The sequence below is a fragment of the Lepidothrix coronata genome, unplaced genomic scaffold (assembly GCF_001604755.1).
Source record: "Lepidothrix coronata isolate B3197 unplaced genomic scaffold, Lepidothrix_coronata-1.0 Scaffold137, whole genome shotgun sequence".
NCBI lineage: Eukaryota > Metazoa > Chordata > Aves > Passeriformes > Pipridae > Lepidothrix > Lepidothrix coronata.
Window position 1 is genome coordinate 2219863 of NW_016690317.1, and position 14034 is coordinate 2233896.

Sequence of the window (14034 nt, forward strand, 5' to 3'; positions counted from 1 at the left end):
AAATTGGGATCCGTACCTGAACGTTCCTGTACCAAATGCAGGATGCAAGAAAGAGGGAAATTAGGATGGAAGGATCATGCCTGATCCACACTTGAGCATCCCTGGACCAAACACCTCCTTGCTTGGCCTGGGAAATAATGAAAACCCATCCAATACCCACTGTCAGTTGGAGAAGGGTTGTTTGCCGGCGGCAGGGAATTACATTTCCAAGGCAGAGGCAGCATCCCATGGGCTTCTTCCCTGATTGAATTCCCCCTTGGTGACCCTGGAAGGTAATTGCAGCAAAGGGGAGCCGGGGCAGATCCCACCCGCCGTGGAAATCAGCGTCTCCCTCCATCCCCCGACCCGGGAAGAAATTGAGGGGAGATGACTAAAGGTCCCTTAAAAAGTAAAGGACTTATTGACTAATAGATTTCTTAGTCATGAATTCCCCATGCTCCATATGTACCCGAATCAGAGCAATTATGGATTTAAATGGAGCTGGAATCCGTGGAGCAGAAAATGCTTGTTTTAGCGTGAGATTGGCCAGAGGTGAAGGACCTGTGAAACCCCCGGTAATGAAAGCTCTTCACAGCTTGCCGTGTTCCACCGGGGAATAATTGCCTGCAGTCTGTGATACGGATCCGGCTGCGTTAATGATGCCCCTGTTCCTTTTCACAGGACTCATTTAAGCTTCCCATTTTTCCGGGATTTCAAAGCAACGAGGCATCGTGGGAATTAACGCATTAACGTGGACGGGTTGTGGTTTTTTTGGTGTTTTTTTTTTTTTCTCCCTCGGAGTGTTTCAAATATTATTTTGAAAGCTTTCGAGCCGGGGATCGATTAACAAAGCGATGGGGATCGGGAGCCTTGGGAAAGGGGTGGCTGGAGGGGATGGAATGTGACACGGGTGTCATCGCCGCCTCGATCCCGCTCGCGCTTTATTCAGCGCAGCAGGATGGATTTATCAGGACAAAACATACATCAGGAATTACCCCAAAAAAAAAAAAAAGAGGAAAAAAAAAGATGTTTTGGATGGGAATAAAACTCCCAGTAACTTCCAAATGAAACCCACATCCAAGGGAGACAGTTGGCTTCTCTTCTTAGTTTATTATTAAATATTTGACTAGGGAGGGAAGTTCTGAGCTGAGCATCTTTTCCCTCCTGTTCCTGGCAAGAGCAGTTTGTGTGCAGGGTGGGTTAGTTCTTGGTTGTTTTCCCAAAGCAGTTTCCGGGGGTAGATGGGTGTAGGTTTCCCCCATTATTCCTAAATTTAGGCGCTTTTTAATGAGATCTCACTGCAGGGTCTTACGCCTAAGTAACATTTGGAGTGTATCTAAATTCCCAATATCCACCTATCTACTTATCTATCCATCTATTGGGAATAAATCCTATATGGAAATATTTGGGATGCATACAGAAATAGACATAGAAACATAGAAATATATATTCTATATGGAAATACAGGATACATAGAGGATACATGTAGAATATATATATATAGGATATATGTGGAATATATGGAGGATATATGTAGAATATATATGAGATGTATGTAGAATAAATGTATGTGGGATATATGTAGAATATATGGAGGATATATGTAGAATATAAATGGGATATATGTAGACTATATATAGAATATATTCTATATGGAAATATAGAAATATATAGAAATATATAGAAATATACATAGAAATATATAGAAATATACATAGAAATATATAGAAATATACCTAGAAATATAGAAATACACATTCTACGTGGAAATATGTAATATATATAATATGTATATTTTTATTGTATTTATATAATAAATAGAATATTTAGATTCTATTATAGAATATGATATATTCTATATATAGAATATATAGAGAATAGAATATTTATATACTTATATAATTGTATAAGTATATAAATATATAAATATATATTATATAATGTATAGTATATTATATATATTATATACAGAATGTATTCTATATAGAATATATTCTATGTATTCTATATAGAATATAGAATATATATTCTATATAGAATATTCTATGTATTCTACATATTCTACATATTCTATGTATTCTATATAGAATATAGAATATAGACTATATATTCTATATAGAATATAGAATATATTTATGTAAGGTATATATGATATGTATATTCCCTATATATTCCTGATATATTCTATATGGTGCACAGGGGTGGGGAGAAGGCCCTGCCTGTGCTTTTGGATCCTCTCAACTCGGAAGCAGCAGCAAATTCCCAGCGCTGGGGGGGTGGAGGGGGGGGTTGGCAGCAGGTAAATGGATGTGGTGGGTGGGCTGGCGCTTCCTCCCCGGGGATGGAGCCGGGCAGAGCAGCTCCCGCCGCTCCCAAAAACGCTTTAATTTCCCCCCCGAGCGCAGCAGAGAGCTCTTCTTCCCTCTGCGGCTCAGGCTCCCCGGGGGCTCCGGGATTAATTTGCCGGGGTGACCCGGGGGGCCTCGGCGGGCTGACCCCGCGGCCGCAGGGCAGGCGAGGTCGCAGAGGGGAGCGGCAGCCGCTGATAAGGAGCTCTGGGGGCACTTCGGAGTTTGGCCGAGAGGGAAATGGCATTTCCAGGGAACTTAATCGCCGCCGAGATTCAATTACAGCCCCCCCTCGGGAGCAGCGGGCGCTGTGTCACCCCCCCGGCGTGTTACTGTCCCCCCCCTGCGCTGCCACAACCCCACCCCGGGACCTCCGTCCTCCTGCACGGCCCTGGGGGTCCCTGCGGGGATGGAGAGGGGTCGGGGTGGCAGTGAGGGGTCGAGGCGTGTTCAGGAATGATCAGTGAGAGAGCTGGGAGCTTGTAGGAACGTGAGTTTATCCTGCTCTGTTGCTCCTGTAGGGAATCAGGCTATGGTTTTCCCTTTGGAGCGGGGGAAATGGAGGCAGCAGTGGGATTTGGGACCATGGGGGGGTTATGCCCGTTGTACCCTCTCTGCACAGGGGTGAGCATCAGCCCAAATGAAGAGAGCACAGGGAATGGGGCAGAGCCAGGCAGCTCCTGTAGGACCCTATCAAGGTCTGGATGCTTTTTAAGGCTGATCCCAGGGGATGGCGAGGAGCTGGGAAGGCACCTCTCCTTGTCGTGTGCTGTGGAGTGTCCTGAGATTCCTTACAAAGGCCACAGGGACATCTGCTGTGACAGGGGACATGTTGCTAAAGAAGGGTATGATCAGGTCACCTGAATTTCCTGCAGCCAGGGTCTGTCCTTGTTCCCAAGTCCTCCTGCCTCAGAATCCCAGAATCATCCAGGCTGGAAAAGCCCTCCCAGCCCATCGAGTCCACCCTGTGCCCCATCCCCACCTGGTCCCCCAGCCCAGAGCACTGAGTGCCACAGCCAGGCCTTCCCTGGGCACCTCCAGGGCTGGGCACTCCAAACCTCCCTGGGCAGTTCCAGCGTTTAACCAACCCTTTCCAGGAAGGAATTTCCCCAATATCCAACCTGAGCCTCCCCTGGCACAGCTTGAGGCCGTTCCCTCTCCTCCTGTCCCTTGTTCCCTGGCAGCTCCCCCCTCCTGTCAGGGGGTTGCAGAGCCAGAAGGTCCCCCCTGAGCCTCCTTTTCTCCAGGCTGAGCCCCCCCAGCTCCCTCAGCTGCTCCTGCTGCTCCAGCCCCTTCCCCAGCTCCATTTCCCCGTGGCCAGTTTGGCAGTGGGACACATGTGCCAGGTGTTTGGCACCATCCACAGCCCTGAGCCCGGCAGGGAGCCGGGATTGTGACAGTGGGATAATCCCCTTGTGCTGGAGCTGCCCGTGGAACTGCTCTTTATTGTCACAGAGCAAGATCTAATCCAGACGAGAAGAAAACACTCATTATTTAATTTTCCCCAGTATTTTTCCGTGCTCATGGGATTTTAATGATATTAATTATTATTTAATTTGCGCTTTGGCAATGCATTTGTGCTGAGCTATTCTTGTATTGGAGAGACAGCAATGCTCAGTCCCTTTTGCATCTCCATTCATGCTGCCAAGCTCCAGCCCTTCCTCCCAGGTATCCATGCATCCCCCCATCCCATCTGGTCTTCTCCCAGGTGCCCATCCCTTTCCCAATCCCATTCCATCCTCATTGTCCTCCTCCTCCTTTATTTTGATTTATTTTGGAATCTCTGGCTACTGGACTCCAGGTGGGAAAACCTGAGCAAAGGGCTGCCAGGATTGTCAGCTCAGAGTCCCAAAGTGGAGGAGCTGGTCCCTCCTGGGTGTTCCTGAGGCAGGAGCATCCCTGTGCCCCATCCCCAGGTGAGCATCCCTCTGTCTCCATGGGAGCATCCCTCACCCAAGCATCCTTCCATCCAGTGGGAGCATCCCTCTATCTCCGTGGGAGCATCCCTCCATCCCCACATGATCATCCCTCCATCTCCACCCCTCCATCCCCATATGAGCATCCTTCCATCTCTACCTCTCCATCCCAACCCCTCTATCTCCATCGAGCATCCCTCCATCCCCATGAGAGTATCCCTCCATCCCATCCCTCCATTTCCAAGTGAGAATCCCTCCATCCCATCCTTCCATCTCCACATGAGCATCCCTCCATCCCATTCCTCCATATCCAAGTGAGCATCCCTCCATCCCATCCCTCCATCTCCACATGAGCACCTCTCCATCCCATCCTTCCATTTCCAAGTGAGAATCCCTCCATTCCATCCCTCCATCTCCACATGAGCATCTTTTCACCCTATGGGAATATCCCTCCACCCCATACAAGCATCCCTCCACCTCCACAAGAGCATCCCTCCATCCCATCCCTCCATTTCCAAGTGAGCTTCCCTCCATCCCATCCCTCCGTTTCCAAGCGAGCATCCCTCCATCCCATCTCTCCACTTCCATGTGAGCATCCTTCCGTCCTGTGTGAGTATCCTTCCATCCCCATCCTTCCATGTCTCCACCAGAGCACCCCTCCATCCCCATCCCTCCATTCCCAAGGGGAGCATCCCTCCATCCCCCTCCATCCCCCTCCATCCCCGCCAGCTCTGCAGCCCCACTTCCCCAGATAATGAGAGCGAGTTTAAAAAACTTAAAGCCTCTTCCTGCCCGCGGTGAGTGACACAAATGGAGTTCATATTTAATCATCTGTTAACTCGTTGTCTATTATAGCTCTTTAATAGCACCAGAGATATTCTTAATGAAGCATGATTTAAGGTATTTACAGCTCTAGGACCGACAGACATCACTCACAGTGTGCAGGTAATGAGGCGTAAAACAGCTCTGGAAACCGTAAAAATGGGAGAGAGAGAGCGAGGAGGGAGGGGAAGCAGGCGAGGAGTTGGGAGCTGAATTGTTCCAGGGTTTGTTTTAAAATGTTTAGGCATTTAAAGTCATTTCAGCTTTCCCGAGGTGTCTGGTAGCACAGAGTTCAGCAGTTCCCAGGGCTGGTAACCCCTATCTTGCCAGGAGGAGTCCAAGCCCCCGATGCTCCCATCCATTTACTGTGTAGATGGGAAGGGAGAAGGGAAAAAGCTTTTTGAGGGTCCCCAAGGGCCCTGCGGGTGCATCAGAGCAAAGCCTGGAATTTTGGGGTGCACTTTTCCCCCCTGGTGCCGTTTGCTTTGCCCACTCAGTGGCTGGGATGGAAGTGGAACAATGACCCTTCCCTTTGCTGGGTAGCAAATGCCACCCTGTGCTGTCCTTTCATTTCTTTTTTTTTATTTTATTTTATTTTTTTTTTATTTTTCCCCCAGAAAAAAAAATTAAAAAAAAAAAAAAACACCCGAAACCCAAGCCAAGTTTTGGAAAATAATTTGTGACGGAGGTGCCATTTTGCATCAAAATATTTGTGTAGGAAATGTCAAATGTCACCAATCCATGTGTCCCCTCGTGTGACGGTAATTGGGCTGGAAGGCTGTGCTCTGCCACCGCGGCCGCTCGCCTCCTCCTCCTCCTCCTCCTCCTCCTCCTCCTCCTCCTCTCCGCTTCCCGAGCTCATCCCGGCTCCCCTGCCTGCGGAGCGGCCTCGGTGTCCCTGTCCCCAGCCTGGGGACGCCTTGCGTGCTGCTCATTAGCGGGTGCTGCCCAAAGGCCGGGAAATAAATGCTCCTGGAAGAAAAAAAATAGGATGGGAACGGAGCAGCAGCTCGGCAGCTGGGGCAGGGGGTTCTCGGGGTGTTAATTCCCTCCTGGGTTTCTCCTCTGGCAGGAAGATGGGGTTGAAATGTGCTGCCCTGTCCCCCTTTGACGATGATCGAGGTGGGCTTTAAACTGGGGAAACTCAGGGCGTGAGCCACAGCGGGGTCTCTGAGTGAGGAAGCACAGCCTGTTGCTCTCCTCTCTCCCCAAAAATGATCCAGAGGCACAATCCACCTGTATTTCCAGCATCCCTCTGGAAGATTTATCCCACTTTCTGCCCGGTTGTGTTGAGTGTGTAGCACACCCATTGCAGTTTTATTGCACAGAGCTGGTTTAATCTGCCACGAGGGGAAAACAAACTGTTCTTTCATTGCAAATAATCCACCCCTTAGAGCATCCTAAGGCCTTAATCTGGGAACAGACCTTTAACATGCTCCTTAGCACCCCTGGATGAATCAATTCTCATTAGAACATTCGGCTGCATAAATATTTGGCCGGCGAGCGAGTCCCGAGGGAGAGCGAAGGGATGTGGGGAGAGTTGCAGCGTGTTGGAAAGTCAATGAAGTTCCCTTGGGCAAGTCCTGCGGAGCAGGGTTCGTTTTGCTGACCTATTTCTGCCCGTGGAAGTGGTGAGGGGCAGGTTTAAAATAAGACGGTGAAATCCTGCCACGCTCGGCAGCTCCTTCCCGGAGCCACAACAACTCGGTCGCAAACAATTTTCTTGCCACCGAGGAGGGAGCTGGAATTTCTCTTTGGCGAAGCAGCAGCAGCAGCAGCAGAATTGCGAACTCGGTGCCTGTTATAGAAACTTTTTAGTACTGGGGACAAGCCAAGAAAGAAGCCCAGATTGACTCTCAGCTGGTGCTTGCAGTGCTTCCACCTCGCGGGAGCAGCGGCATCGCTCCGGCTCCTGCGCTGGTGGGACATGGGTTGGACCCTTGAGATGTCCCTTAGGAGAGCTGCAGTAATGTTTCCCAAGGCTCTGAGTACCTTTCCCACCTTCCCTGCCTATCCAGGAGCTCGTGCCCTGCTCTGGGAAGTTATTTTGGGTATATTTGGTTTCTCTGGTTTGTGGTTGCATAAACCCGGTTCTTCCCTGGCTCCGGTGTGGGCGCTGCCTGCTTGGGATGCACCTCCCCATCCCATCTCCACACCAAAGGGTCTGGTCTGGATCGTCTCGTGCCATCTGTCACCCCAAAATCCTTTCCAGCAGGATAATATGGGATGTTGAAATGCCAGGGAGGTGGAAGGCCCTTTGGCTCAGATACCGTCGTAACCCGTCGGTGCCATGATTTGCTTCCACAGCAGCTCCCTACCTGGGGACATTCCTTAGGAGCTGGAAAAGGTGTGTGGGTGGCAATGGACAGCTGGAATTCTCACCTCATCCCTTGTGTGGCGAGGGGTTGGGTGCTTCCAGGAGGGAACAACACGTGGTCCAGGCGGGCGTGCACAGGGAACAGCCCCGAGGGATGGAGGAGCTGGGGAGGATCCAGGTGGACTTTTCTAAACCATCCAAACCCGCCTTGGGAAGCAGGTGCTGGGCTGGGCGCCTGGCTGGGGCTCTGTCCTTTAGTTTTGGGATAGGATTCCTAAGGCAAGCAGGGCCAGCAGAGCTGAGCACCATCCATCTCCCCTTCCCACCCAGGAGGAAGTGCCCTTGGAGCCGTTTTTTTCTCCACACCCTGGAGAAACGGCTGCCAGCGGGATGCTGTGGGCACCTCTGGGCTCATCCAGCTGCATCCCCAGCCCAGCAGAGGCACCCCCGGCAGGGCAGAGCCCCCACGACCACCCCGGCGCTGCCGAAAATGCCGGAGCACTGCACGTGTGGCACTTCCATGTGCGCTGGTTTCCAAGGAAACCGCTCGCTCTACATGTGTGTCGCTTTAACACCCTATTTGCTTTCATTTGGATAAGTCTTTAATTCCTGTGCAACCCCGGCTCCGCGGGATCTGTTGAGCTCTCTGTGTGCGTATCCCCGGCGCACAAATCCCTCTCCTGCCCGCCTGCCTCTTGGAAAAGTCCCTGCCTGCTCCGAGCAAGTTTCCTAAACCTGTGCCTAATTGGAGAAGCTAATGCTCTCTGCAGGAGTAACTGGAGATTTTGCCGCCGCTTCCCTCTAGAAACAATTAACAGGGAAAACCCGGGATGCAGCCCTGGTGTCACCTGCCACCAGCTCTGCTGCCCCGGCTCTGTGTCAGGTGGTGGAGCAGGGCAGGATGCCCGTTCCCAGGGATGTGGAGGGCAAAGCTGGGGGGTGAAGCCATGACTCCAAGCCCTAGGGAAGGCAGCAGCTCCTTACAGTGGTTAAATGCTAATTTTAGTGTGTTCCAGGGTGAGGAATGGCCGGGGGAGCGGGGAAGGGTGACCCTTGGAAGGGTGACCCCATCGGTGTCACACGTCAGCCTGGAGAAGAGCAGGCTTCAAGGAGACCTGAGAGCCCCTTCCAGTGCCTAAAAGGCCTCCAGGAGAGCTGGAGAGGGACTTGGGACAAGAGATGGAGGGACAGGACAAGGGGGAATGGCTTCCCACTGCCAGAGGGCAAGGTTAGGTGGGATATTAGGAAGAAATTCCTCCCTGTGAGGGTGGGGAGGCCCGGGCACAGGTTGCCCAGAGGAGCTGTGGCTGCCCCTGGATCCCTGGAAGTGTCCAAGGCCAGGTTGGAGCAACCTGGGCTAGTGGAAGGTGTCCCCGCCCGTGGCAGGGGGTGGAATGGGATGAGGTTTAAGGTCCCTCCAACCCAAACCATTCCAGGATTCCATGACACTGGTGGGACACACCATGTCCCCACTGGGTCCCTCACACCAGCAGCTCCTCTGTGCCCTGGGCTGAGCAGGAAAGGCTGACAGGGCTTCGGGGGTGTTTTGTTACCCCGAATTTTCATCTGTGGCAGCCCAAAGTGGCTTTATCTTCCCTCTCCCCCTTCCTCCCTTCCCTCTGCACAGTAAAATGCCGCCTGTTCTTCCGCACTGGAGGAATTTTCTGATGTAAAGCCACTTTCCTGCTCTCCAAAAATCCCCGGGGCTGGTTCATGCTTGTAAAGCTGAGCAGCTCCCGTGTCACTCCGGGCTGGCTCCCGTCTGCAGCCCTGACAGCAGCTAATGCTGTTAGCCTGTGTCGAGGAGGGATTTCAGCATCAAAAAACCCCCGAAAATCACCAGCACTCAGGCTGCCGTTGCTGCCAAGCAGCGAAAAAACACACCTACCCCGTGTTTGGGGTGCACAGCAGTGCTTGAGGACGTCGGGGAGGGGGTTGTGGGGTGGTTTTGGTGCAGCCCCAGGAGCTGGCACGGGCTGTGACACACCTTAAGCAGCCGGGATTAACTCGGGTCGTGGAGGGCTTTGCTATCTTTAGGTGGAAGGTGAGGGATTGTGGCTCTTAGGGTGGCCAGCAGGTAAGGAGAGGGGAAAAATCCCCGGTGGCAGCCCAGCTCAGGGCCACTGACCCCGGGGACCGTCCCCACGGGGGTCTGGCCTCGCCGGCCCCCGGCCGCGTGCGCCGTCACCTTTCTAGGCCACAATCTGTCCCGAATTCCCAGCCTGCTGTTAGCTTCACTTGCACTCTATTCTCGTGTTTGCTGTTATTTTTTAACACTTTTTTTTTTTCCTTTTCATTTTTTTCCCCCTTTTTTTTTTTTAATTTTTTTTTCTTTGCATAAAAGCACTATCCTCTCCCCAGAGCCTGCCTGGAGCGAAGGCATGGTCTGTACAACTGCAATTATTTCGAAGAACAGATGGAGTGAGGAGCAGAAAGTCTGTTAATAGTAATAGAAATGCTACATGTTAACCTGGACAGCACACGATGACAGTCCCATGACTACACGTTCTGTTCCCACCAGCTGGGCTCCGAGCGGAGCCGAGAGATTCAGCTCAGCTCCCCACCCTCCCCAAAGTTAGAGCTCAAATTCCTTCACACTTCCAGCGTAGGGTTTTTGGGTTGTCGGGCTTCTTCTTTTCCCCCCTCCTCCCCGCCCCTTCCTTCTCCTCCTTCCCGTTATTCAGCGCCACCAGGAATACGTCGCTGGGGGATTTTTTTTTCTGGGATGCTGCAGCTGTGGGAGTTCATGAGGAGGGAGGTGGCGGCTCTGCCCTGAGGTCCTGACCTTCGGCCTCACGTGGTGACACCATCACACCCCCTTGTCCCATATCTGTGTGGTTGGTGTAACCTCCTCCAGGCTGGGATTAATGGACCGGGGCAGCGGCACGGCCGCGCTCCCGGGCAGGGGGGTTGCGCGAGTTTGGGATTTTCTCTGCAGCTGTTGCAAGCTGGTTGCTAAATGAGTTGAAATCCATGTTTTCTGGTTAAACTGGTACTTCTCGTGGAGGTGGAGTCTGCGGGGGGGGCTGAGGGATGCGTGGCTCCGGTGGGATGCCCAGGGAAGGGGGCACAGGGGGTCTCTGGCTATGGCAGTACCCCGGGGCTCCCTTGCCCCATTTACCCCAACCAAGGGTTGGGAAATAGAGCAAAAAAATATTATGTCAGCCCCAGCAACCTCGCTGTGAAAATCCCAGCCTGGTTTCACAAGCGACCAGGGGATGTAGCCACAGAGCTCCAGCTAATTTCAGTGGGAATTGCATGGCTAAATCCCACAGCTGTTTATGAAACCTCCGCCCTGGAGCGGCGAGTGGTGCCACTGGTGAGCTGACAGACGCACCTGGAGGTTTTATTAGGATATAGATCCCTTAATCTGGGTGCTTGCAGGATAATCTGGTGCCTGAGGTCCTGCCAAATCCCCGGAGATCAGCAGGTTTTCTATCCACAGCCTCCCTCCAGAGGTCACTTCAAACCCAGCTCCATCCTCAGCAGACCAAAATATCCGCGTTGTCTCAGTGCTGGTGGCACCTTTGGGTGCTGAGCACATGCCATGGGGACCTGGGGTGGGCTGTGGGGGTTTTCTGGGGGCTGAGCCAGTATCATCTATAAATCCCAGCTCTCTCTGCCCACTTCCATCACCCAGGAGTGGTACTGGACCCATTGGTTGTGTGGTGAGGCAGCGACTTTGCCTTCTTGCAGCATCCCTGGAGCATCTTTTAGTTATTTTGGGGTGTGTGAGGTAGAGTTTGGCTCCTCACAGCCACCCCCGTGGACCCTTGGGTGTCCATCCTGTCGCTGGCCACCCAAAAATATCCCATCACCTCCTCCCAGGGACTGTGGTTGTGCCAGACCGCTCTGCCCTGCGCCGCGGTGGGACATGGTTGGAGGATGGCTGGAAGCAGAGGGAATTCCCCTTGGTGCCTTTTATTTAGAGGAGGCAGAAAACACATTTTTTCCTGTATTTAAAGAGATTTAGACCACAAGGAGTAAATCATCCTAAGCAGGTTTGTGGCCTGCCCTGGTGCACGTTCCTCGCTCACCTCTGCTCGTTTAACGTGGATCAACCATCAAAGTGCGCTTGGGGAATTGTGGAAAAACATGGATTTGGGGGCTGATAGAGCCCCTGGGGGGGGGGGCTCTTCCTTGCTCACACACCGTGCCCACAGTGCTCTGCTCTCCTCTCTTTGCAGAACAAGAAGTACGTGCTGGTCATGGTGGATCCCGACGCTCCCAACAGAGCCAACCCCCGGCACCGGTACTGGAGGCACTGGGTGGTCACCGACATCCTGGTGAGTCCCCTGTGGGGTCCATGCATTGGGGTCCAGGCAGTTTGGGGCGTTCCTGAGCATCAGGGTGCATCCTGGTCCTGCCTCAGAGAGCTGGATTCCCATAGGATGCACATCCCTCTGGGTGCAGCAGCATCTCAGCGAAATCCCGAGGGACGAGTGTTTGCCAGAGAAATGTAAATGGTGCCGGGCGTGTAGGTAGGGAAGTGCTTCCTCAGGCTATATAGAGCCAGGCTGGTCCAAAAATATTGCTGTTGGGGTTTGTTGTTTTTTTTTTTTTTTTTCTTTCCTTCTTCTTCTAAGGAAATGCTGGGAAAAAAAGAAAAAAGCACTTTGCCAACTCCCCACCACCAGTTTTCTGTGTGGAGACAACCCGTCGTTTCAAACAGCTCTTGCTGCCGGGTGGTTTTTGTGGTTTAAAAAAAGTGGTTTGGGTGAAAGATCTGTATTCCCTTTCTGGTTTTTATTTTTTTGGGAGGAGAAAAAGCTTTTGAGTCCGGTGAAGCAAAGAGGAGGAAAATGGGTTTGGGCTGAATTCTGGTGCTTTCCAGCTCTGTGCTCATGGGACGAGTCCTTACCCCTGCTCCCGAAATGTCCCCGTGTGTCGTTGCTCTCCCTTCAGAAATATTTTGGAAAATCAGTTTGTTCCTCTCCTGCTTGCTTTTATCCCTTAAAAAATGAGATGTTTCAGCCCTGAATCAATCTAACTAATAATCTTAGTACTAAAGCCTAATTAAGATATCAATTAATTTGCAGCGAGCATTTAACAAGAAATATCTCGTCGTTCTCCTCTATTATTCTCTGAAATTACTGCTGAGGGCTCTTTGTACAGATACCTTAATTAGACTTTTTATTGTTAATGGGAATATTAAGCAAATTAAAATCGGATATTAATACTTTCCATGAATTTCATAATTGGCTGAAAAATAGAAAGCGTTGGGAATAATTGCAGGAATTTGTGTACAGGGCTTATTTTTTTGTTGTTGTTGTTTTGTGTTTTAATCCTTCACAGAAGCCCTTCTGCATTTCTAACAACAGGGTCCTGAAAGTCTCTCATTAATTTTAATATTTACTGAACGCAAAGGAGCCCAAGCTCTTGTTTTTCCTTCTGTACCCAGATCCTTCCGAGGCTCTTGCTAATTATTGTGGTTTTCTTTTTTTGGGTTTTTTTGAGTATGAAATCATTTCAGCAGAGAAGGGACTTGCAGGATTCAAACCTTCAGCACGAACGGAAGGTGCTTTATTTGTTTTTCCCCTGGCATTTGGGCGATTCAGTTTGTGATTTGTAAGGTCAGAAATTCCTTGTCAGGCCACGCTGGAGGGCGGGAAAAGGAGATTTTTTTGGGAAGGGAAAGGGTTTTCCCGTGCCCAGGTGATTTGTCTCTGCAGGGATGGGGCCGATTCCAACCCCAACTATTCCTTGAGCTTTCTTATCATGAGATATATATAATATATATATAAATATATATATATACACACATATACGAGCAGGGATTTGGGTTCGATGATCCTCATGGTCCTTTCCAGTGTGAGCTATTCTGTGAATCTCTGGGATATGATATATAAAATGCATATATTGATATGATCTCTATAATGATGGGATATATATATCCCATCTATCTCTCGTGGGTGTGTGTACACGGCTCTCTCATCTACACACACACACAGCAATGCGTATAAATCCCCCCTGCACTACAAACCACCCAAACCAGCACCGTCCTGGCAGGGCACTGGGACAAAACCGCTTCACTCAAGCCCTGAGGTCGGTGCCCGTTGCTGAGGGCGCAGAGGGGGGGTCCCAGCGTGTCCCACCGGGGCTGCAGTGGGAGTTTTCCCAAGCCCCCAGCCCCAAATGGCTGCGGCGGAGCCGGCGGGCTCAGACACATGGTGTCTCGTTGAAATGCAGATCGTTGGGGGGTATATGGGAGTCTTGGCTCCGAGGAGCTTCAGCTGACAGGCTTATTTGCACACTGGCTCTAAAATAACCGTGTAGGCTTTACATGACACCTTCTGTTGCTTTGGTGCAGAGAGGGGCTTTCAAGTGCCTTCCTGCGGGAGGGACGGGGCGGCCGGCGCCAGGGCTGGGGGCTGCCGGAGCCCCCGCGCCCGGCAGTGCCCTGGCATCACCCCAGCAGCACCCAGCAGCACCTGGGTATTACCCTAGCAGTGCCCAGAGTCACCTCAGCATTGCCCAGCATCACCTGGGCATCACCCCAGCATCGCCCAGCATCACCTTGGTATCACCTCAACAGTGCCCAGCATCACCTGGGTGTCACCCCAGCGTCACCCAGCATCACTTGGGTATCACCCTAGCAGTTCCCAGAGTCACCCCAGCATTGCCCAGCATCACTTGGGTATCACCCTAGCAG

The 14034-nt window shown here is 51.4% G+C and overlaps 1 protein-coding gene across 1 annotated transcript in view; it reads left to right on the top strand.

Moving 5' to 3' along the window:
* PEBP4 (phosphatidylethanolamine binding protein 4) overlaps positions 1-14034 on the top strand; it is a 74503-nt gene that overhangs the window by 24440 nt on the left and 36029 nt on the right. Inside the window, exon 4 of the mRNA XM_017827312.1 lies at positions 11570-11668. Within this exon, the coding sequence (XP_017682801.1) occupies positions 11570-11668 (99 nt within the window). The remainder of the gene's footprint in view (positions 1-11569; positions 11669-14034) is intronic.